This window comes from Vipera berus (genome assembly GCF_964194415.1).
Source record: "Vipera berus genome assembly, chromosome: 2".
Lineage (NCBI taxonomy): Eukaryota > Metazoa > Chordata > Lepidosauria > Squamata > Viperidae > Vipera > Vipera berus.
In genome coordinates, this window is record NC_138203.1 from 279,375,936 (window position 1) to 279,401,291 (window position 25,356).

General features: G+C 47.4%; 2 protein-coding genes across 5 annotated transcripts in view; both read right to left on the reverse strand.

The window, feature by feature from the left end:
• LOC308661151 (uncharacterized protein) overlaps positions 1-25,356 on the reverse strand; it is a 180,297-nt gene that overhangs the window by 72,806 nt on the left and 82,135 nt on the right. The gene's annotated exons all lie outside the window — the stretch shown is intronic.
• LOC308661148 (uncharacterized protein) lies at positions 785-20,353 on the reverse strand. Of its 4 annotated transcripts, XM_081315943.1 has the most exons (6): positions 20,330-20,353; positions 18,992-19,135; positions 16,300-16,378; positions 9,803-10,517; positions 6,791-6,911; positions 785-4,370 (listed from the first exon to the last, which is right to left on the reverse strand). In XM_081315943.1, exons 4-6 carry the CDS (start codon positions 10,484-10,486, stop codon positions 1,369-1,371), a joined length of 3,807 nt encoding a protein of 1,268 aa, XP_081172069.1. In that variant the 5' UTR covers positions 10,487-10,517; positions 16,300-16,378; positions 18,992-19,135; positions 20,330-20,353; the 3' UTR covers positions 785-1,368. The 4 variants fall into 4 exon arrangements, with proteins under 4 accessions (XP_081172069.1, XP_081172068.1, XP_081172070.1 ...); XM_081315942.1 differs by lacking the exon at positions 16,300-16,378 and having other exon boundaries at positions 20,330-20,345; XM_081315944.1 differs by lacking the exons at positions 18,992-19,135; positions 20,330-20,353 and having other exon boundaries at positions 16,300-17,021.

Sequence of the window (25,356 nt, forward strand, 5' to 3'; positions counted from 1 at the left end):
GTCCAGAGGTAGGCAACCTTGGCTCTTTTATGACTCGTGGACTTCAACTCCCAGAATTCCTGAGCCAGCATGGCTCAGCTTGGAAACCTCTCTTTCCCCTCAGCGTGGCTGGCTCAGGAATTCTGGGAGTTGAAGTCCACGAGTCATAAAGCAACCTAGGGCAGGGGTAGGCCACCTTGGCTCTTTTATGACTTGTGGACTTCAACTCCCAGAATTCCTGAGCCAGCATGGCTCAGCTTGGAAAACTCTCTTTCTGCTCAGCATGGCTGGCTCAGGAATTCTGGGAGTTGAAGTCCACGAGTCATAAAGCGGCCTAGGCCAGGTGTAGGCAACCTTGGCTCTTTTATGACTCGTGGACTTCAACTTCCAGAATTCCTGAGCCAGCATGGCTCAGCTTGGAAACTTCTCTTTCTCCTCAGCATGGCTGGCTCAGGAAGTCTGGGAGTTGAAATCCACGAGTCATAAAAGAGCCAAGGTTGCCTACCCCTGACATAGGACATCCAAATAAAACAACCAACTCCCTTCCCAATTATGGCTCAGTGTGACTTCTGCTTCTCCAGGTTATGTTGTGGGAACCAGCTAATTGTGGTTTATTCAACAACGTGGCTTAAACAAATCACGGCTTAGCCCGATGTGGGTCCAACTCTGGCAGCAGATTCCAGGTTTCTTCTCGATCTCCCCAGGTGTGTCAAGGCTGAACCGGAGGATGTTCACAAATATATTCTGGTGCCGTGAGGTGGGGCATACAAGTCATTGCTAAGAACAGCACAAGTCCCTATTGTTTCATTGTGCACGTTGCGTTTATTAGTAGTTCCCTTTCATAAAACTGAACAAGTAACAGATTGTGATCATGACAATAGAAGTTGAACAATGCAAAAGAATCCCCAACCATTTGATTACTCACACCTCTGAGGACTTTTACAGCAAGAATCAACACCGCGGTATCTTCTGTGAAACAAGACATGTGACACATGTATCTCCTTCCTTCTTTTTTAAAATCTTTTGTCAATGTTCTTAAAAACTTCAAAACCTGAGTCTGTTCCCTCTTGCCCCACCCAACTCAATTCAACTCAACTATCTGCATCTACTAATATACAGCTGACATGACTTTGTGTTCAATAACAAAGCCTGATGTCGGGAGGGCATCCAGGCTGGAATTTTTAAACTGTAGTTAAGGAGCCGGGGAGCACAAACCAACATGGCCCCAGACAGGCAAATCTCAATTGGGGTTTGCTGATATTCAGCTCGCTTTATTGGGACCATTGCTTTCATTACGTTACAGTTAAGAGAAGATTCCGGAAGGTTTTCTTCCGCTACAACTGACAATTTCTCAACGCCAGTTCCTGTATCGTTGGGCCTGCTTTGAGATCATGTCACCACCGTTTCTGGAGCATTCAAGGACGGAACGGGGTTCTCCCCTTGGAGGTCTAGGGGACCGCTACACGTGCCGGGCTCCGACGCTATAAATTGGGGCGATTCCGACATTGCGAGGAATTCTTTGTCCAGCACTTGCACGGTGAACTCTGTCAGCCCGGTGTGGGACTTCTCGTGCCTCGTGAGACCCTGCTTGTAAACGAAGCTTTTCTCGCAATGCGAGCAGTGGAATGACTTTTCTTCTTGGTGAGCGAACCAGTGTCTTTTCAAGCTGCCGGACTGAGTGAAATTCTTCCCACATTCAGTGCAGGTGTAACGCTTCTCCTTGACGTGGAGGCGTTTGTGTTTCTGCAGCAGCTTCAGTTTGGAGAATTTTTTGCCACACTGGAGACAAGGGTAGGTGCTTCCACATCTGCTGGGTAGCTTTTGAGGCAGGGAATCCGGTTCCTCTTGCTTACAGGCCGTTGGGTGTTTTGGGAGGGCTGAATTCCACGGGAAATTGTCTCCACCGTGGCTGGACTTCTCCAGTTTTTGTCCCCCGTGAATGCTCCGATGCCTCATGAGAGACGACACAGCGGTGAAGGTTTTTCCACACTCGGGGCACGGGTGATTTTTCTCTTGGACGGCGTCACCGTTGGGCAGGAAAGACACCGATGGCTTCTTTTCTTTATGAATCTTCTTCTGGTGAGCTTTAAGAGCTGAATCCCACCTGAAACTCTCTCCACAATCAGGGCACCGACAGGGCCTCTCCTGCGAATGGATGCGCTGATGTCTTAAGAGGCGGGATGGCCAATTGAAGTTCTTCCCACATACATTGCAGGGATATGATTTCCCTGGAGTGACAGGTCCCGTTTGGAAAAAGAGCCCGGGTTTTTCTCTCTCGTGGATCTTTCTATGTCGCAGAAGAGCTGAGTGCCCCACAAAACTCTCTTCGCACTTGGAGCATTTGAAAGTTTTTCCTTCAGCGGGGGCCTGCTGGGGCTTGGCATTCCCTTGTCCCCGAGATATGGGTTGCAAAGCGGGGAACTTTTTCTTTGCCTTTGTCTTATGGAACGCCTTGCGATGCACCGACAGCGAGGACTGCCAGAAGAAACCTTTCCCACAAGTGGTGCACTTGTGCTTCCTCTCCCCAGTGTGAGTGCTCTGATGGCTCGAGAGATGGGAAGGTATCCTGTATTCTTTCCCGCACTCCGTACACCCATAAGGTTTTTTCTGCCTGTCCGACTGTCTTGCGGGGAGGTGAGTTGTCTTTGTCTCCTGGTGGGCCTTCTTTCTGTGCAAGTCCAATGAGGAAGCCCACCTGAAGCTCTCGTCACATTTCGTACATTTGTACGGTTTCTCTCCGGTGTGGATGCGTCGATGCCGAGTCAGGAGGTACGAGTAGGCAAAGCGTTTCCCGCAATCGGGACAAACGCAGGGTTTCTCCTGCAGAGTGGATTGTTTTGGCCAAGGGCCTCCCGGTTTCCTGGTGTGGATCTTTCGGTGTCTCAGAAGAGAGCGAGCCCACATGAAACTTTTCTCACAGCTGGAGCACGGGTACGGCTTTCGTTCGGCGTGGGTGCGCCGGTGGTTTATGAGGCTCGAGGAACGGTCAAAACTTTGGCCGCACTCGAAACATTTGTAGGATCGCCCTTGCCCCAGGGGTAACTTTTGGAGGAGGGGGACCAAACGCTTCCCCCGGTGGACTTTCTTCCGATGCAGGTTGAGAGAGGAAGGCCACGTGAAGGACTCCCCGCATTCCGTACACCTGTAAGGCTTCTCGCCGGTGTGGATCCGCTGATGTCGAAGGAGATCCGAGTGCTGTGTGAAGGTCTTCCCGCACTCCGAACACTGAGTAGGCTTCTCCTGCGAAACAGGCAATGTTGGCGCTGGAGATGTCGGCTTCTGCTTCTTATGGGCCTTCAGGTGTCTTTCCAAAGCCCCCTGCCACATGAAACTCTCCTCACATTTCGAGCACTTGTAGGGTTTCTCGCCCGTGTGGATCCGCTGGTGTCTCCTTAGGTGCGACAGCCGCTGGAAAAACTTACCGCACTCCGAACAGGTTTTTTCTTCTGTCGTCGTGGGCGTCTTTTGCAAAGAGCTTTTTAGTTTCTCTCTCTGGTGGAGCTTTTTATGTTTTTCCAAGGATCTGAGCGCCGGGAAGCTCTTCTCACACTCGGGGCATTTATAGTGTTTCTTTCCAACGGGGAAAGGCTGAAATTTCATGAGATGGGACCCTTGGTTGAAGCTTTTCTTCTCATATGAAACTGGGACTGGTTTGTTCCTCAAATGGATCTTTTTATGCCGGTGATACGATGAAACCCAAATGAAGCTTTTCTCACACACGGGACACTTGTAGGTCTTCTGTACAGGGAAGGCCTTCGGCTGTTTCTTCAGCTCTGGACTTTGGCTGTTCCCAGATGTCTCTCCACTCCCTGCCCCGCCCCTGAGACTCTGCTCCTGGTGAATCGTTCTATGCACATTTAGGTCCAGTGCACTGTCAAACTGCTCCCCGTACACGCCGGAAAAGTTCCGTACAATTTTCTCCGGGGAAGAAAGAGGTAAATTCTCACCTGGCTGGGCGTGAGAGCCCTGAGCGGATCCTCGCTCGGTGCTGTGGGTTCTCTGATGTCGTTTCAGGGCTGTCTTATCATAGAAACTTTTCTCGCACTGGAAACATCTGTATGATTTTTCCCCCGTGTGGATCCTTTCGTGCCGCGTCAGGGTGGAGTTTCGTGAGAAACTTTTCCCGCACACCAAGCACTCTTTTCTCCTTTTCTCCTTCTGTGTGTCTGAACAGAAGACAATGATCTCTGCTTTTCGACCTGCCTGCTCGTAATTTATGATGAAAGGCCTGTCCTCCACGCGATAGACGCCCTGCTGTCCTACGAGGGTCTCTTCTGGATCACAACCTTGTGGAGCAAGGCTATTAGCTCTCTCTGGGGCCACCCTGTGCTGTTCCGCTTGCCTTGGTCTTCCCTGCAGCTGATTTTCACTCTCGTGCGGCTTCCAAATATCTGCAGAAATGACAAACGCATATCCAGTGAGAGAATACTCCAGGGCCACGAGAATAGGCTTAACAGAGCTAATAAGCATCATGACATCCGATTGCGAAGCAAGTATTTCCTGGATGTTGTGCCCAGAATTATAAGAAAACCTTTACTAGTTGATATCAAGAAAGGAAAAGATATTACAAAAGAATAATAAGAGTCGGAAGGGACCTTGGAGGTCTTCTAGTCCAACCCCTTGCTCAGGCAGGAAACCCTATACCATTTTAGACAAATCGCTGTGCAACCTCTTCTTAAAAACCTCCAGTGTTGAAGCACCCACAACGTCTGGAGGAAAGTTGTTCCACCGATTAATTGTTCTCACTATCAGGAAATTTCTAGGTTGGTTCTCTCCTTGATAGGTTTCCATCCATTTCTTCTTGTCCTGCCTTCAGGCACTTTGGAGAATAGGCCAAACCCCTCTTCTTTGTGGCAACCTCTGAGATAATGGAACACTGCTATCGTGTCACCCCTAGTCTTTCTTCTAATTAAACTAAGGTAAAGGTAAAGGTTCCCCTGCACATGCGTGCTAGTCGTTTCCGACTCTAGGGGCCGGTGCTCATCTCCGTTTCAAAGCTGAAGAGCCAGCGCTTGTCCGAGGACGTCTCCGTGGTCATGTGGCCGGCATGACTAGACGCCAAAGGCGCACGGAACGCTGTTACCTTCCCACCGGAGTGGTCCCTATTTTTCTACTTGCATTTTTACGTGCTTTCGAACTGCTAGGTTGGCAGAAGCTGGGACGAGTAACAGGCGCTCACTCTGTTACGCGGCACTTGGGATTCGACCCGCCAAACTGCCGACCTTCTGATCGACAAGCTCAGCGTCCTAACCCACTGAGCCACCGTGTCCCTTAATTAAACTAGACATACCCAATTTCTGCAAATGGTCCTCGTATACTTTAGCCTCCAGTCTCCTAATTATCTTTGTTGCTCTTCTCTGTACTTTTTATCTCTTACTCCACTCTTCTCTGAAGAGGAACTAAAGAGCCTCTTTATTAGGGTGAAGGAGGAGAGTGCAAAAGTGGGCTTGAAACTCAACATTAAGAAAACCAAGATCATGGCATCTGGCCCTCTCACTTCCTGGCAAATAGATGGGGAAGAAATGGAAGTAGTGACAAGATTTTATTTTCCTGGGCTCCAAGATCACTGCAAATGGGGACTGTAGCCAAGAAATTAAAAGATGCTTGCTCCTGGGGAGGAAAGCCATGGCAAATCTAGACAGCACACTAAAAAGCAGAGACATCACTCTGTCAACAAAAGGGCGTATAGTCAAGGCCATGGTCTTCCCAGTTGCAATGTATGGCTGTGAAAGTTGGACCATGAGAAAGGCTGAGCGCCAAAGAATTGAGGCCTTTGAACTATGCTGCTGGAGAAGACTCCTGCGAGTCCCTTGGACTGCAAGGCGATCAAACCGGTCAGTCCTAGAGGAGATCAACCCTGACTGCTCTTTAGAAGGCCAGATCCTGAAGTTGAAACTCAAAATACTTTGGCCACCTAATGAGAAGGAAGGACTCACTGGAGAAGAGCCTAATGCTGGGAAAGGTTGAGGGCAAGAGAAGAAGGGGACGACAGAGAATGAGGTGGCTGGATGGAGTCACTGAAGCAGTAGGCGTGGGCCTAAATGGACTCCAGAAGATGGTAGAGGACAGGAAGGCCTGGAGGAACGTTGTCCCTGGGGTCGCGATGGGTCGGACACGACTTCGCAGCTAACAACAACTGTACTCTTATACATAGGTAGACTTCTATATATAACCAGTCGCTCCACACATATAACGGGCCATGAATCTCGAAAGTCTATGCTGGCTGGGGAATTCTGAGAGATAAAAGTCCACGTATCTGAAAGTGGCCAGGGTTGAGAAACACTGCGTTTACGATAAGGAAGGAGTGAGCACAAAAATTTTTTAATTTTAATTTTAATTCCATTTATATCCCGCCCTTCTCCGAAGACTCAGGGCGGCTTACAAGCTTAGCAGTAGCCTTCATAGTATATGCCTGCTTATTAGGGCCTTCACACACACCCCAAGCGGCATTATTACAAAGTCAGCTTAATTGCCCCCAACAATCTGGGTCCTCATTTTACCTACCTTGGAAGGATGGAAGGCTGAGTCAACCTTGAGCCTGGTGGGATGCGAACCTGCGCTAATTGCAGGCAGCTGGTGTTACTTCAGGAGGCATTAGCCCACTGCTCCACCAAGGCTCTTTATGCTTTGGAGCAGAAGGACAAAATGCATCTTTATGCTTTGGAGCAGAAGGACAAAAGCGAAGGAGCATCTTAAAAAGTTGCCAGGGCTGAGAAATGCTGGCCCAGATTCTCACCGCCTGGATTGGACACCAGCACCACCCCAGGAAAAGAAAATTGCTTTCAGTTAAAATAAATGCATCCAATCTTACCTGCATCAGCATCTTCTTCCATCTTCAGCTCCCTGGCAAACTGGAGTTTCTGCCCGGCGTCCGACGTCCCTCTCTCCAGGGTCTGAACGTTTTCAGATCTAGCACCAAGTTCCTCTCCCATCTACAGGAAGAACCAAGTGGATGTGAGGGACTGCTAAAGAGAGCCGCAATAATAGCAAATGGTACTTACCCCAGTCTTATTTCATTTTTTTTGCCATCCAAAAGAGGCACCAGGTCTTATTTTCGGGTTGGTCTTTTCCAGTCACCATGCGGCAGCGGCACCGACAGCCTCGCCTAGCCGGGCCACTTTTGGGACCGAAGGAAAGGCCTCTGCAGCCGAGAATGGAGCTCCAGATTCCGCCCGGCCTGCATTTCGCTGGCAGGAGACCTTCCGGAAAGGCCTCTGCAGCCGTGAACCGAGCTACGGATTGAATCCGTAGCTCGGTTCTCGGCTGCAGAGGCCTTTCCGGAAGGCCTCTCACAGCGAAATGCAGGCTGGGGGGAGGGGGGGGGCACAGAAGAAGTGGGCTGGCAAGGCAAGGCGGGTGTCAATTCACGAGAGCCTTGGCTGCAACGGTAAATGGGGTGCGGGATGCGTGAGGCAGCTCCACCAACACCCCATTCCCGTCCTAGCTTGATTTTTAGGCCTGCGCCTCTCCTCAAAACTAGGGCGTATTTTGAGGGTAGGGCTTCTATTAGGCCCACCCACAAAATCAAGCTAGGGCTTATTTTTTTTGGGGGGGTGTAGGCCTTACTTTTGGGGAAACACAGGGTATACCGCTTCGCATTGCTTTACAGTCTCCTCTAAGCGGCTAATGGGGGGATAGGCAACCTTGGCTCTTTTATGACTCATTGACTCCCAGAATTCCTGAGCCAGCCAAGCTGAGGGAAAAGGGAGAGGTTTCCAAGCTGAGCCATACGGGCTCAGGAATTGTGGAAGTCCACGAGTCATAAAAGAGCCGAGGTTGCCTACCCCTGGCCTAGGCCGCTTTGTGACTTGTGGACTTCAACTCCCAGAATTCCCGAGCCAGCCAAGCTGAGGGAAAAGGGAGAGGTTTCCAAGCTGAGCCATGCGGGCTCAGGAATTGTGGGAGTTGAAGTCCACGAGTCATAAAAGAGCCATGGTTGCCTACCCCTGGGCTAATGGTTAGCATATTGCCCTGAACAATCTGGGTCCTTGTTTTATGGACCTCGGAAGGATGGAAGGCTGAATCGACCATGAGGTGGTGAGGATCGAACTCCAGGCTGCAGGCAGAGTTTGCCTGCAAGACTGCAGTTTAGCCACTGTGCCACCCAGGGAGACACTCTGGGTAGAATTTGCTTAATGACCTAATTGGGGCCAGGGTTTCTGTCACGAAACAAAGCATTATTAGCACTGCAAACATCACACGACGGCACCACTTAGTGGCGGGCAGCTTCAGTAATCCTGGTTATGGTTGATAGGCCAGGCCAGGGGTAGGCAACCTCGGCTCTTTTATGACTCCTGGACTTCAACTTCCAGAATTCCTGAGCCAGCCATGCTGAGGGGAAAGGGATTGGTTTCCAAGCTGAGCTATGCTGGCTCAGGAATTCTGGGAGTTGCAGTCCATGAGTCATAAAAGAGCCAAGGTTGTCTACCCCTGGCCTATACACTAAACTAGTCTTCAAACTTAGCCCTTTTATGACCTGTGGACTTCAACTCCCAGAATTCCTGAGCCAGCTGAGGGAAAAGGGAGAGGTTTCCAAGCTGAGCTATGCTGGCTCAGGAATTCTGGGAGTTGAAGTCAATGAGTCATAAAAGAGCCAAGGTTGCCTACCCCTGCCCTGGGTAGCCTAAAGAGAGACCTGCCCCTTAGGTCTCCCCTCTTTTTCGCCCAGCCCCTTCCTTCCCCACGACCTAGCCCAGGGGTAGGCCACCTTGGCTCTTTTATGACTCGTGGACTTCAACTCCCAGAATTCCTGAGCCAGCATGGCTCAGCTTGGAAACCTCTCCCTTTCCCCTCAGCGTGGCTGGCTCAGGAATTCTGGGAGTTGAAGTCCACGAGTCATAAAGCGGCCTAGGCCAGGGGTAGGCCACCTTGGCTCTTTTATCACTCATGGACTTCAACTCCCAAAATTCCTGAGCCAGCATGGCTCAGCTTGGAAACGTCTCCCTTTTCCCTCAGCATGGCTGGCTCAGGAATTCTGGGAGTTGAAGTCCACGAGTCATAAAAGAGCCGAGGCTGCCTACCCCTGGGCCAGGCCTATGCTGCGGTTACACCCAAAATTTATGTTACTAAAATTTCTTAAGTGAGTTTTGCCCCCCATTATGACCTTTCTTCCCACAGTTGTTAAGCGAATCACTGCAGTTGCGTTAGTTAAGAGAATTGGTTAAAGGAATTTTGCTTCCCCATTGAGATCGCATGAACGTGGGACACTGCGACCATCATAAATACGAGCCCATTGCCAAACGCCTGAATTTCGATCACATTTATAGGTAGCCCTTGACTTACAACAATTCGTTTAATGACCGCTTGGAGTCGGTACTAAAAAAGAAAAATGACTTATGACCATTGTTCACACTTGTGACCGTTGCTAAGCATCCCCAGGGTCACGTGATCCCCTTCTGCGGCCTTCTGATAATCAAAGACGATGGAAAAAAACAACCATACTCACTTAAGAGCCGTGTCACTAATTTTAACAACTGCAGCGACTCCCTTAACAACGGTGGCCAGACAAATCGTAAAATGGGGCAAAACTCAGTGAACCAATTTCTCACTCAGCAACATCAGCACTTTGGGCTCAGCTGTGGCCGTACGTTGAGGACTACCGTACCGACACAGCTACGAGGGGGGGGAAAGGGATGGTTTTGTACTCCTATTATTTGCTAGATTTCACATTTTTGTCAGAATGCTACAAACTGAGGTTCCGAATGGGGCTGTTTCATTCGGAGTTCAGAAGGTTTGGGGGTTGTGTTTGGCGCTCAACTTTGCGGTTTCCTGTCAGATTGCAGTTGATGTCTCAGGGGGAAAAAAAAAAGAGCTCCACACATACCTCTTGTTCGGTTATCCCCGGCACCCACTGTCTGAGCAAGAAATCCTCGGCCAGGGAGATGACCTGGGCGCTGCTCTCTGCGTTGTGTCTCTTGACCCAGCTCTGCATCTCCGGGGGAAGGATGGCCAAGAACTGCTCCAGGATCAGCATCTCCAGGATCTGTTCCTTCGAGTGTCTCTCGACTTTCAGCCACTGACGGCAAAGACTCTGCAACTGATTGTAGACCTGCCTCGGCCCTTCGGCCTCTTGGTAGCAGAAACGCCGGAAGTGCTGCCGTTGCTTCTCCCGGCTCACCGCATCGGCCTGCAAGATGGCCGCCTTCATTTTTCCATAATCTTCTCTGTCTCCCAGCTCCAGGCTGCTGTAGGCTTGCTCGGCGTCTCCTCCCAAGGTGGGCCGGAGGCGGGCCGCCCATTCTTCCTTGGGCCACTGGAAAGCTTTGGCGACTTGCTCAAAGGAGGCTAGGAAGACGTGAGCGTCCTCCCACGGGGAGGGCTCTGGAAGGATCTGGGGGACTTCCACGGTGGTGAGGAACTCCTGCCACTGAGTCTCCCAGAGTTGCCCCAGATCTTCTTGATTTTCCACCTTCACCTCCTGTTGAGTAGCTGTGCTTCTGGAGAGTAGCACTGGTGCTAGCGGTGGCGGGCTCTCTCCTCCAGGATCCTGGTCTTGTCCGGGCATCATCGTGCCTATGAACGCGAACACAGTTGAGATTCTAGAAGGAGTACAGAGAAGAGCAACAAAGATGATCAGGGGACTGGAGGCTAAAACACATAAGGAACGGTTGCTGGAATTGGATAGGTCTAGTTTAATGAAGAGAAGGATGAGGGGGGACATAATAGTAGGAATAGCCAACACTCCAGAAGACAGGCTTAAGATACAGAAGGGTCTTGACAGACCTAAACACTGGGCGCTATCTAACAATATGAAATTCAATGGTGAAAAAAGTAAGGTTGTACGTTTAGGCAGGAAAAATCAAATGCCACCTATAGTATAGGTGGTACCTTGCTCAATAGTAGCAACTGTGAGAGAGATCTCGGAGTCCTAGTAGACAATCGCTTCAATATGAGCCAGCCGTGTGCTGCAGCTGCCAAAAAAGCCAAAACAGTGCTAGGTTGCATTAACGGAGGGATAGAATCAAGATCACGTGAAAATACCACTTTATAAGGCCTTTGAATACTGCATCCGGTTTTGGTCACAATGTAAAAACGATGTCGAGACTCTAGAAAGAGTACAGAGAAGAGCAACAAAGATGATCAGGGGGCTGGAGGCTAAAACATATAAGGAACAGCTGCTGGAATTGGGTATGTCTAGTCTAATGAAGAGAAGGGTGAGGGGGGACATGATAGCAGTGTTCCAGTATCTCAGGGGCTGCCCCAAAGAAGAGGGAGTCAAGCTATTCTCCAAAGCACCTGAAAGCAGGACAAGAAGCAACGGATGGAAACTAGTCAAGGAGAGAAGCAACCTAGAACTAAGGAGAAACTTCCTGATAGAAGAATTAACCAGTGGAACAACCTGCCTCCAGAAGCGCTAAATGCTCCCAACACTGGAAGTTTTTAAGAAGAGACTGGACAGCCATTTGTCTGAAATGCTATAGGGTTTCCTCCCTGAGCAGGGGATTAGACTAAATGACCTCCAAGGTCCCTTCCAACATCATCATCATCATCATTATAAAACTTTTATTCATTAAACATGAACCTCACTCAACTGAACACTCAAACTGACTGGCACTAATGGTTGACACGGGTTGCTGCCAGCATCCTAGGTATCAACCAGGTATCTCCTTAAAATGTAAGATGTTCTGAGTAGCGCAGTTTTTTATTTATTTATTTATTTATTTATGGGACTTATATGCCGCCCTATCTCCCGAAGGACTCAGGGCGGCTAACAACAATAAAAAAACAATACAAAAATTTAAAAAGAATTAAATAACAGCCCCAAAATAAATTGACTACACAGTTAAAAATTAAAACATATTTAAAAAACCCCATCATCAATCCAGGTCAGCCTGATGGAAGAAAAACGTTTTGAGGTCGCGGCGAAAGGACCGGAGGTCCGGGGCCATCCGAAGCTCAAGGGGGAGTTGGTTCCAAAGGGCTGGTGCTCCCACAGAGAAGGCCCTCCCCCTGGGGGTCGCCAGCCGACATTGTCTGGCCGACGGCACCCTGAGGAGGTCCTCTCTGTGTGAGCGCACAGGGCGATGGGAAGTCGTCCCCGGTAGCAGACGGTCCTGCAAATATCCCAGGCCTAAGCCATGTAGGGCTTTAAAGGTAAGTACCAGCACCTTTTTGTAGCTTTGCTGGAGTTATTGCAGGAAGCTGCAATTTCCTGAAGTATTTTGCAAAGTTTTTGGACGTAGTTCCCAGTGCCCCGATGACAATGGGTATCACTGTTACGCGTTTCATCCATAATCGCGCAGTTGCGATGGCCAGGTCGCGGTATTTCGTAATTTTTTCCAGTTTTTTTTCCCTTCGACTCTGGCACCTCCTGGTACAGCGACATCAATCAACTGTACGCATCATCATCGTCGTCGTCGTCGTTACTGTTGTTGTTATTATTATTATTATTATTTCAATCCCTTGAAGTATCCCACCCCTTTTCTTCCAGCAATGGCCAATTAGATTTCACATGGAAAGAAAGCAACAGCTCCCAAGCTTGTTCATATATCTCTTATTTAGAGATAATTTCTCGTTGAAGATGGATGTCCTCCTAAGGCAGACATGTCAAACACAAGGCCCGGGGGCCGGATCCGGCCCGCGAAGTGGTTTCATGTGGCCCGCGAAGCCATCCTGGAAACAGTGAGGGACCGGCCCCCACTGCCTTGGCCCTGGCCCAGAGACCCTCCTTCTGCCAGAGACCCTCAGATCTGTCCCACTCCTGCCCAGGCCCCCATAGGCACCCTTGATGGGAACAATGTAGAGCTGGCCACGCCCACCCAGTAGGCCACGCCCACTCTAGCCACGCCCACCCAGTAGGCCACACCCACCCGGCCCCTTGAGGGCAACCGCGATGCTGATGCGGCCCTCAATGAAATTGAGTTTGACACCCCTGTAAGGAATATAGCTATTTTTTTAAAAAAACTTTCCCTCACGGATAAGTGGAAGAAAAGCAGAAATGCGTCTGGCAGGATCCCTCTGTTTTTCACAACTCTGTAAGTACAGATAGTCCTCGACTTATAACAGCTCATTTAGTGACCGTCCGAAGTCACCACAGAACTGGAAAACCGTTGCAGCAGCATCCCCGTGGGATGGCAACTGGCTCGTGTCCCTGGGGGAGGGGTGTGTGTGTGTGTGTGACCTGATCCCCTTTTGCGACCTTCTGACAAGCAAAGTCTATGGGGAAGCCAGATCCACTTAACAACCGGGTTACTAACTTAGCAACGTAAAATGGGGCAAAACCCAATGAACAAATGCCTCACTTGGCAACAGAAATTGTGGGCTCAATTGCAGTTCTAAGTCGAGGACTGCTGTACAGATAACGGCGAGCAATTTGACGGACAAATGATTTAATCTCCATCAGTTCCAGCCAGCAAGCCTTGTAGCCTGAGCCAATACGGGACTAGGTAGCCCATAAGCCTCATTCAGCCCCCCAGGGGGACTCCAGGACTGAGACTCCACCACTGAATTTCAGTAGTACAGTGACCAAATTTCAACGCTACAGTTTTCTTCCTGAAATGACAACGGATGCACAGAAATATTTCTTCTTGTACTTAATATTCATCTGTTTTCTTATATTTCACCGTAAACCAGTAAAAATGCACACGGTCGACCTGAATTGGCACGCAGTCACTTGACAGAATCCTTTATTGGCCAAGTGTGATTGGACACGCGCAAGAAATTTGTCTCCGGTGCAGAAGCTCCAAGCAACAGGTGATAAGTCACAGATCGTCATCATCATAAAAATGCACTCATCATAAATCATAGGATACAACACTTAGGGATAGTCATAGGATACTAAGTAAGCAAACAATGTAAATCATACTAGGATACTAAAGAAAACAATTAATATAAATCGTAAGATACAAGCAACGTAAATCATACTAGGATACTAAAGAAAACAATTAATATAAATCGTAAGATACAAGCAACATAATAGCATTGCCTTGAGGGAAGCTGTTGAAACAGTTTATAGCTGTTCAAAGTTACAACGCATCTTCTCAGGGCTACTTATAACCCGTTAGGGCAGGGGTAGGCAACCTCGGCTCTTTTATGACTCATGGACTTCAACTCCCAGAATTCCTGAGCCAGCATGGGGGAACTATGGCTGCTTTATGACTTGTGGACTTCAACTCCCAGAATTCCTGAGCCAGCCATGCTGAGGGGAAAGGGATTGGTTTCCAAGCTGAGCTATGCTGGCTCAGGAATTCTGGGAGTTGAAGTCCACGAGTCATAAAAGAGCCAAGGTTGTCTACCCCGGCCTATACACTAAACCAGTCTTCAAACTCAGCCCTTTTATGACTTGTGGACTTCAACTCCCACAATTCCTGAGCCAGCATGGGGGAACTATGGCTGCTTTATGACTTGTGGACTTCAACTCCCAGAATTCCTGAGCCAGCCATGCTGAGGGGAAAGGGATTGGTTTCCAAGCTGAGCTATGCTGGCTCAGGAATTCTGGGAGTTGAAGTCCACGAGTCATAAAAGAGCCAAGGTTGTCTACCCCGGCCTATACACTAAACCAGTCTTCAAACTTAGCCCTTTTATGACTTGTGGACTTCAACTCCCACAATTCCTGAGCCAGCATGGGGGAACTATAGCTGCTTTATGACTTGTGGACTTCAACTCCCAGAATTCCTGAGCCAGCCATGCTGAGGGGAAAGGGATTGGCTTCCAAGCTGAGCTATGCTGGCTCAGGAATTCTGGGAGTTGAAGTCCACGAGTCATAAAAGAGCCAAGGTTGTCTACCCCTGGCCTATACACTAAACTAGTCTTCAAACTTAGCCCTTTTATGACTTGTGGACTTCAACTCCCAGAATTCCTGAGCCAGCTGAGGGAAAAGGGAGAGGTTTCCAAGCTGAGGGTTACAAGGGCCACACATCCAACACGCACACTCCTGTGATTTTGGCACTTGGCAACTGGCTCACCTTGACAACCATTTGCAGGGTCTGGTGGTCTCAGGTCCGCAATTTGCGGTTTACAACCGCAATGACTTACGACTTTCATCTTGGGCTCAATTAATGTCATAAGTCGAGGACTACCTGTAAGGGGGCGGGGAAGCAGTCAGGTCCTAAATCTCCCAACCTCGGTCTTTTTGCAAAGTTTTAAAGGATTGGGCGGGGGGGGGGGGGCGGGGAGAGAAACCTTTCAAAGATTTATTCATTTATAGCCCGCCTGTCAAATTTCCGACAATGTATGGGCTTTTCAAGTGACTCTGAGGCATTGTTTACCTTTAAAAGTCCTTTATTATTTTTACAAACAGTTCAAGGCGGCCACCCGTCAGGTGGGGTTGGGCTGGGAAAAAAGCAACCAGCGCCAGTTACTCAGCTGACTTTCCAATGGCTCCAATAGTCCAAAATTAGCCTCTCCAAAGAAAAAAGAAAATAAAAAGGCCTGTTTTATAGTATTCACTGGGCACCGCAGACGGGGACTGCAGCCACGAAATTAAAAGACGCTTGCTCCTGGGGAGGAAAGCCACGGCAAATCTAGACAGCACGCTAAAAAGCAGAGACATCACCCTGCCAACAAAAGTGCGTATAGTCAAGGCCATGGTCTTCCCAGTTGCAATGTATGGCAGTGAAAGCTGGACCATAAGAAAGGCTGAGTGCCAAAGAATCGAGGCCTTTGAACTCTGGTGCTGGAGAAGACTCCTGCGAGTCCCTTGGACTGCAAGGCGATCAAACCGGTCAGTCCTAGAGGAGATCAACCCTGACTGCTCTTTAGAAGGCCAGATCCTGAAGCTGAAACCCAAATAACTTGGCCACCTAACGAGAAGGAAGGACTCACTGGAGAAGAGCCTCATGCTGGGAAAGATAGAAGAAGGGGACGACAGAGAATGAGGTGGCTGGATGGAGTCACTGAAGCAGTAGGCGTGAGCTTAAATGGGCTCCAGAAGATGGTAGAGGACAGGAAGGCCTGGAGGAACGTTGTCCATGGGGTCGTGACGGGTCAGACACGACTTCGCAACTAACAACAACAACAACATAGTATTCATAACTTGACTCACAAGTTACAACCGGCCTGTGAATGTAATATTCTAGAACCAAAAAAAAAGGACTGTAAAAATATTAACATATTAGCGACATTTAAATACTGCTTAAAGGAAAAAATAGAATTTATTTGTATCCCTTTATTTATTTATTTATTTTTACAAATAACTCATGGCGATGAACATATCCAGCATCCCTTCCTTCTCCTATTTTCCCCACCTCAACAACCCTGTGAGGTGAGAAGCCATCTTCTGTCCGTTTGGCTAATTTTAATTTTAATTTTAGTCTTTTATACTACATTTGACCTTGCCAAATTTGGGGGGGGGAAAGGCTATCGTTGTTTTTTTTTCCTTACCTTTATTCTCGCTCTTGCTTACACCTTGGTTCCCGTTTGTAGGCCTAACCTTGCAGCTCTGAGAAGATTCGGTTCACAACTGCCGTAACACAAGACAAGTGGCATGTTAAAAATATTGGATGGTTTTTAACCAGGGAAAAGAAACAAACAAAATTTAAAAAAAAAAAATGAAGAGAGAGTAGAGAAGGTATAAAAAAGATAAGCGAGCACGCCTCCCCGTAAAATATATAAATTGCCCATTTATGATCAGGCTATAAGAAAGGACGCGTTAATTGAAGGGGCTGCTTTGCAACGTTCCGAGCCCAACCAACTGAAAATTAGAAATGATTCTCCCTCTTTACTTCCAAATAAGCCATCAGGAAGACCTCAGGCTAGCGACTGGCTTCTGGGACCCAATTATTAGTCTGTGCAGGATACACAAGTAGTCCTCGAATTACGACCTCAACTGAGCCCCAAATTTCTGTTGGTAAACGGTAGCAGCAACAAAATTAACAAACATTATTGGGGCAAAAGTTGCCGAAGCGTCTTACAACCTTCCTTGCCACGGTTCTTAAGTGAAACACTGCACAATCTGACGCTATCAGCCCTCCTATGCAACTCAGACAGGAAACACAACTAGACGAACGAATTCTACTTTACTGGAAGCTACGCTAACGGAATCTTGCAAGTCTGCAAGGACACACTTCCTGCCACCACTTGTAATAGCTCGTTCCGTTAGGATGGGTCCTTCCTTCCTCTCTGACTCTTGAGCCACTGAGGGCTCCTGCCTCTCTTCTCTGTTTCCTAGCCAACATCTCTGCCTTCCCATTTCTTCAAAGTCACCCACACATACCATTACAGATATACTGCATTTATTTATTTTATTTTATTTAACAGAGAAAAAGAAATGTGCAGGAAAAAGAGAATACGAGAGATCTAACTGACAAGTAAATTATTAGTAACTGTGACTCTGACAAGTTAGGCCAACCTTTGATGGATCACCAAAAAAAATGTCTTTAGTTTTGATCGCAGATATTTAGGTGAGCGGGAGAAATCCAAGTGGACGCCCTGAAATTCTCTGGATAAAAGCTTTCTTGAAGGGAATTGCTCAGTGACAGGAAGCGAGATATAAAGGAAAAAGGCATGTAAACAGGAAGAGATTGGACAACCGTTTGTCTGAAATGATTATAGAAGATCTCCAAGGTCCCTTCCAACGCTATTATTTTGCTATTCTGGATGCAAAAAAATCTCATAAAAACGAAATTGCAAACTGAAAAAAAATCAAGACACATAAAAGCATTCGACATAGGCTTGTTCCTATAAATAATTAGGATGGTGGTAAGTTCCCCACATACTCAAGTTCTCTCGAAATCAAGAATATGCTAATAGAAAACCTGCCATCTTACCTGCCCCTCTTAACAATGCGGAATCTTGTCAAAAATCCAACGTTCAGTTATCATGAGTACTATAGCCTGGATTCGTATCCTAAACTCCAAAAGTATATGAACTCAGGCCGAATGCGTACTGGGATTTTGCAATTCCCCTTCAATCCTTGATTCCCACAATAATTACTATCAAGGATACAAATAAAGTCACTATTTCTTTTATGATCGTCTCAAAAGCCGGAGCAATTGGGATATTTGCTTCACAGGCCATTGTCAATGTAATACTTTATTTTAAAGGTTCATTATGTAAACATAGGGACGTGGTGGCTCAAGGGACGCGGTGGCTCAGTGGGTTAGGACGCTGAGCTTGTCGATCAGAAGGTCGGCAGTTTGGCGGGTCGAATCCCGAGTGCCGCGTAACAGAGTGAGCGCCTGTTACTCGTCCCAGCTTCTGCCAACCTAGCAGTTCGAAAGCACGTAAAAATGCAAGTAGAAAAATAGGGACCACTACGGTGGGAAGGTAACAGCGTTCCGTGCGCCTTTGGTGTCTAGTCATGCCGGCCACATGACCACGGAGACGTCTTCGGACAAGCACTGGCTCTTCGGCTTTGAAACGGAGATGAGCACCGGCCCCTAGAGTTGGAAACGACTAGCACGCATTGTGCGGGGGAACCTTTACCTTTATGTAAATATAGCATAACAGTGGCTGACCGATTATACGCCGTCAAGTTGCTGTCGACTCCTAGCAATCACATACAGACAGATGTTCTCCTTGATGATCTGTCTCTAATTAGGTACTTAACTCTTCCCACAATGGCCTCATTGCCTCTGTTACTGAGTCCATTCCCCCCACCTCACTGGGCTGCTGGCCCTCCTCTCCGAGCAGAATAATTATTTAAGAGAATAACAGACTTGGAAGGAACCTTGGAGGTCTTCTAGTCTAGTCCATCCTCCAACTCAAGCAGGAGACCCTGTACAATTTCAGACAAATGGCTGTCCAATCTCTTCTTAAAGGGCCTACAGGGATGGAGCACCCACAACCTCTGAAAGCAAACTGTTCCACTGGTTGATTGCTCTGTCGGAAAATTTCTCCTTAGTTCTAGGTTGCTTCTCTCCTTGGTTAGTCTCCATCCACAAGTTTCTTGTCTTGACTTCTTGTGCTTTGGAGAACAGGCTGACCGACCGACTCCCTTTTGCGGCAGGCTCTCAAATATTGGAATACTGCTATCATGTCCCACCCCCCCTAGTCCTTCTTCTCTCTAGACTGGCCATAACCAATTCCTGCAACGGTTCTTTATACGGTTTTAAGTCTCAAGCCCCCTAATTACCTTTGTTGCTTTTCTCTGCAGGGTTTCCAGAGTCTCAACATCTTTTTTTTATATATATAAACGTGGTGGCCAAAACTGGATGCAGTATTCCAGGTGTGGTCTTACTAAGGCATTCTGTAAAGCAGTACCAGTCCTTCACGTGATCTTACAAACATTAGAAGGATAAAATATACAACGGTTCATTCATTCCTATTTCACACTTGCTTATCACAAAAATCTCTTAATACTGGGAAAAGCAGAAGGAAAGAGGGAAAAAAACATCTCTTTCCTTCCGCCTTTCCCGGTATTAAGAGATTTTTGGGTGGTGGGTCCCATTAAGGAAGGCCGATCTAATTGAATCCGCCCGGATTCCCTCCCCCCCCCCCCCGCGCCCCGCGACTTTGTTTTACATCTCCTGGCAAGTCTCTCTCGGGGCAAGTCAAAAGTTCATTATCTAATAAAGAGATTTTACGCGTTAATGGCTTATCCCTGGGAAAGCAACTTGCCAGAGGAGGTCTCCTGAGGACCCTTTTCCCAGCTATAATGGAGCACACAGATCCCGGGGATCTGTTGGGATTGAGCCGCTAGCTTAGGCTGGCTTTGCAAAAAAAAGATCTAATAAAGAGATTTTACGCGTTAATGGTTTATCCCTGGGAAAGCAACTTGCCAGAGGAGGTCTCCCGAGGACCCTTTTCCCAGCTATAATGGAGCAGCAGATCCCGGGGATCTGTTGGGATAGAGCCGCTAGCTTAGGCTGGCTTTGCAAAAAAAAAGATCTAATAAGAGATTTTACGCGTTAATGGCTTATCCCTGGGAAAGCAACTTGCCAGAGGTCTCCTGAGGACCCTTTTCCCAGCTAATGGAGCAGCAGATCCCGGGGATCTTTTGGGATCGAGCCGCTAGCTTAGGCTGGCTTTGCAAAAAAAAAAGATCTAATAAGAGATTTTACGCATTAATGGCTTATCCCTGGGAAAGCAACTTGCTCTCCTGAGGACCCTTTTCCCAGCTATAATGGAGCAGCAGATCCCGGGGATCTGTTGGGATCGAGCCGCTAGCTTAGGCTGGCTTTGCAAAAAAAAGATCTAATAAGAGATTTTACGCATTAATGGCTTATCCCTGGGAAAGCAACTTGCTCTCCTGAGGACCCTTTTCCCAGCTATAATGGAGCAGCAGATCCCGGGGATCTTTTGGGATCGAGCCGCTAGCTTAGGCTGGCTTTGCAACAAAAAAAAAATCTCCCCAAGGAGAAGGGAGGGTTTTTTGTTTTTTTTTTAGATTTTTAAATCTCCAGCCCACGCCTGTTTTGCTTTGCTTTTCTTTTCTCTCGGCCAGATACGAGCGTCCTTCTCCGCAACTCACCCCTTTTGCACCGCCGCCGCCGCCGCCGCTTCCTTGCTCCGGAGCACGAGGCAGCCGGACGGGTTTCGCACACACACACGCAAACACACACACACAACACACACACCCACGATTGGGGGGGCGGGGGGGGCGGGGCGGGGAGAAATGCCCCGCTTGCAGAGCCAGGCCGGAAGTCCGGCATTAAGGGACCGGTTTGCCCCTCCCCAATCCCGCCGTCAACTCTGTGGTCTTGGGGCGGGGCCCCTCTAGGATGCTGCGGCTCTGTCGACTGGCGGCCGCCTTTTCTCGCTCCCCCTGCCGGCCGGAAGGGGATTTTTTTTAAAAAAAACCTCCGCCGCCTTTATTTTGGTTTGTGTTCGTTTTTTTAAACCAGGGGTCTTCAGACTTGGCCCTTTTATGACTTGTGGACTTCAACTCCCAGAATTCCTCAGCCAGGCATACTGGCTGAGGAATTCTGGGACTTGAAGTCCACAAGTCATAAAAGGGCCAAGTTTGAAGACCCTTGTTTTAAACCAACGTTGTTTTGTTTCTCACCTGTTTGGTTTTTTTTTACTTTTTTTATTTTTAATCCCATTTATATCCCGCCCTTTCTCCGAAGACTCAGGGCGGCTTACAATTTAAGCACAAATCAATGTGCTTAGCAGTAGCCTTCATTCTATGCATATGCCTGCTTATTAGGGCTTTCGCGCCCCCCCCCAAGCGGCATTATTACAAAGTCAGCTTATTGCCCCCAACAATCTGGGTCCTGGTTGTTGGCTGGGTGTGCCAGTGGTGAGATGTGAGATTCCAACGAAACAGCCCTGTGTTGTTTTGGATGACACCGCCCTCCCCCCCCAAAAAAAGCCGGCTTGTGTGTTTTTCCATTACAGCTGGTCCTCGGTTTACAGCGGTCCCTTTAGTGACCGCTCGAAGTTACAACCAGTCACTTATGGCCGTTTTTCAGACTTATGACCGTTGCAGCATCCCCCGTGGTCACGTGATTCACATTCGGATGTTTGACCACTGACTCGCATTTATGACAGTCGCGGTGTGCCGGGATCAGGTGATCCCACTTTTGCGACCTTCTGACAAGCAAAGTCAATGGAGAAGCCCGATTCACTTAAGAGCTGGATTGCTAATTTAACCGCTGCAGGGATTCACTTAAATGTGGCAAGGAACGTCATAAAATGGGGCAGAACTTACAATAAATTTCTCACTTAACGACATAAATTCTGGGCTCAATTGTGGTCGTAAGTCGAGGACTGGCTGTACTTCGGGTTTAGTGTGTTGTGTGAATTCAGTCATTATAGTTAGAAAATAGATTAATAGGATTGGAAGGGACCTTGGTGGCCTTCTAGTCCAACCGTGTTACAGTGTGTGGAATTCTAACAGTAATTGCGGGTGGGTTTTTTTATGGGTATATTGTTTTTTTAACTTGCTTTTTAGGGAATTTTTTAAAATTGTTGGGCGCACCTCCTCCCATGGACTAAGTGAGATGGGCAGCTGGACAAATCAAAATAATAATCTAAAATCTAAAAATATAATCACTCTGTGACTGCCTGGGTCCCAGCTTCCATCAGCTCTTCCTGCAATGCAGCCAGCCCATTTTTTTCCATTTCAATTCTTTTCCTCTCTTAATGGCATCTTATACTTTCATTCGTTCTCCAATCCATGTGCAGGTCTTTCTAGCTTGTCTTGTGATGCCAAGCATGTTATCCTTCCCTGGCTCTTTGCGCCACTCCTAGCTTTTGTATCGATTGTGCGGTTAGTGTCCATCTTTCACTGGCATATATTAGGGCAGGTAGCACACACTGATCGAAAACTTTTCTCTTCAGGCATAGAGGGAGGTTGTTCTTGAAAATTATGCTTAGCTTGCCGGAAGCCTGCCAACCACATGTAACACGCCGTTCAATTCCCTTTATTAAACACGACATTCAATTTCCATTGAGATCCATTGGCCAACGTCCACTACAGGGGTCCCCAACCTATGGGCCGCGGACCGGGACTGGGCTGCGGGCTGTTGGCCAGCATTCCACGTCCACCTATTTGCCTTGGTAGATAAAGTCTGTCAATGTCACTGCGTGGATGAAGGGCATATTATTTTTATTATTATTATTATTATTATTATTATTATTATTATTATTATTATTATTATTATTACTATTATTACTATTATTACTATTATTATCTAATCAATCCATACAACCATAGGATAAGACATTTTCCTACATTCCAGTCTAATGGTTTTGTAAACCCTTATCACCATTTTGAAAGCGGGAAAAGTTAAGTCGAATCAAAATATATAAAGTAGCTATGTTTAAAGTACAAAGTAAAATATAAAGTAGCTATGTTAGCTAACAAATTACAAAGTCCATGTCATTTGCCCCTCGATATCAACCAAGATCATGGCATCCGGCCCTCTCAATTCCTGGCAAATAGATGGGGAAGAAATGGAGGTAGTGACAGATTTTATTTTCCTGGGCTCCAAGATCACTGCAGATGGGGACTGTAGCCAAGAAATTAAAAGACGCTTGCTCCTGGGGAGGAAAGCCATGACAAATCTAGACAGCACACTAAAAAGCAGAGACATCACCCTGTCAACAAAAGTGCGTATAGTCAAGGCCATGGTCTTCCCAGTTGCAATGTATGGCAGTGAAAGCTGGACCATAAGAAAGGCTGAGCGCCAAAGAATTGAGGCCTTTGAACTCTGGTGCTGGAGAAGACTCCTGCGAGTCCCTTGGACTGCCAGGCGATCAAACCGGTCAGTCCTAGAGGAGATCAACCCTGACTGCTCTTTAGAAGGCCAGATCCTGAAGCTAAAACTCAAATACTTTGGCCACCTAATGAGAAGGAAGGACTCACTGGAGAAGAGCCTAATGCTGGGAAAGGTTGAGGGCAAGAGAAGAAGGGGACGACAGAGAATGAGGTGGCTGGATGGAGTCACTGAAGCAGCAGGCGTGAGCTTAAATGGACTCCAGAAGATGGTAGAGGACAGGAAGGCCTGGAGGAACATTGTCCATAGGGTCGCGATGGGTCGGACACGACTTTGCAGCTAACAACAACATCCCCACCTTATCCCACCTTCTGCTTTATGAAAATGTATAAAGCTTTTCTTAATTCTGTGATTAGGGGCTCTTGGCATTTGGGCTGGGACCCCTTTCCTTGGAACGCTCCAATAAAAAGGGAAGAAAACCTGCGACTCGTGTCTGGTGTTCCTTCATCGGCCCCAGCGCCAGGCTCAGACCCGAGTCAGGGGCAATCATTCAATTTATTATTAACAGCCAAAGGCCCACACATAAACATTCAAATAAAAGAAAACTAAAGAGAACCAACACGAGAAGACATAGTAATATAATACAATTTAATCGTGTAATCAATGGGTGACCAAGGGCTGCCTAGTTTTACAGACAGTATAAGAAAAACTAACTACCGGTACCTTCAGAAAAACACTGAATCATACTGACCTGACAACAACAACAATAATAATAATAAAGTTGGAAGGGACCTTGGAGGTCATCTAGTCCAACCCCCTGCTCAGGCAGGAAACCTTATACCATTTCAGAGAAATGGCTGTCCAGTCTCTTCTTAAAAACTTCCAGTGTTGGAGCATCCACCGCTTCTGGAGGCAGGTTGTTCCACAGGTTAATTGTTCTAACTGTCAGGAAGTTTCTCCTTAGTTCTAGGTTGCTTCTCTCCTTGACTAGTTTCCATCCGTGGCTTCATGTCCTGCCTTCAGGCGCTTCGGAGAATGTACATTGAGTATTGTCTATTGCTGGATAAAAACACGTGATAAAATTAATTATAAAAGATTATTAAAAAAGATCTAAAATGTTTATTTATGTTTCCGGCGAATCCCCAATGCTGCTGCCCAATTGAATCTAGCCACCTACGCCGTGATCACTGCCCGCTTGTCCTTAAGCAGCCACTGGAGATGAAATACTTTTTATATGACCAGGATGCCTCCCATTTTGCCCTATCTCGAGTACGGTTTGGCTCGCACTGCGTAAACCCGCGACCGCCGGCTTTCACTTCGAGGTAGTTGGTTCACATGGTGTGGTGGGATGGAGGGTTTGTTGTCGCTGTGTGTTGGGGGGAGGGAGCACGGTGTGTGTGTGTGTGTGTGTGTGTGTGTGTGTGTAGGCTCAGCTAATCTCAATGTACACATGTTGTACTTTGACAATAAAGGTTAGTTAGATTGTTTATTTATTTATCTATCTATCAGATGTTGTACTTTGACAATAAAGGTTAGTTAGTTAGATTGTTTGTCTATCTATCTATCTATCTATCAATCATCTATCTATCTATCTATCTATCTATCTATCTATCTATCTATCTATCTATCTATCTATCATCTATCTTATCTATCTATCTATCTATCTATCTATCTATCTAATCTATCTATCTATCTATCTATCTATCTATCTATCTATCTATCTATCTATCTAATCTATCTATCTATCTATCTATCTATCTATCTATCTATCTATCTATCTATCTATCTATCTATCTATCTATCTATCATCTATCTATCTATCTATCTATCAGTGGGGGGTTTGTTCTGTCCCTCCCCAAACACTGCTTTATGGCAAGGAAGGAGCGCTTGCTTGCAAAGCGTGCAAAGGTCCCTTGGGGAGAGCACAAATACATCTTTTTTTTCTTTTTTCGCTTAGGAACAATGAGGACTAGCGGCCTGTCTAACCTTTCCAAAAAAAAAAAAAGAGACGATCAGAAAGATCTAACCGGCGGGAGGGCTAGACAGGACGCGCCTCCTTTTTTGGCTTTGAAGAAAAGAAAAGAAAAAACAGATTGCAAAAGGATGTGAACGTTGCAGTCCTTTTTCCCTGGGGAACCTTGGCTCAGGAATTCTGGGAGTTGAAGTCCACAAGTCATAAAAGAGCCATGGTTCCCCACCCCTGCCCTAACCTGTCTCCTCCCCCTCCCGGAAATGGGACTTTTTTTGGTTGGTTTTTTTTTGTTTCCAAAAAGCATGGAGCTCGGGAGGTTAGGGAAGCCTATCTACCTCCCAGCCAGGATTTCTCCAATTTGTA

Excerpts from the sequence above, each read along its gene's own strand:
- LOC308661148 (XM_081315941.1), bottom strand. The coding sequence starts at position 10,639 with ATGTCCCCCCTCATCCTTCTCTTCATTAAACTAGACCTATCCAATTCC. Across the intron at positions 6,912-9,802 it reads CGGGGATAACCGAACAAGAG|ATGGGAGAGGAACTTGGTGC; the intron begins GTATGTGTGGAG and ends TTCTTCCTGTAG. Across the intron at positions 4,371-6,790 it reads GGAAGAAGATGCTGATGCAG|ATATTTGGAAGCCGCACGAG; the intron begins GTAAGATTGGAT and ends TCATTTCTGCAG.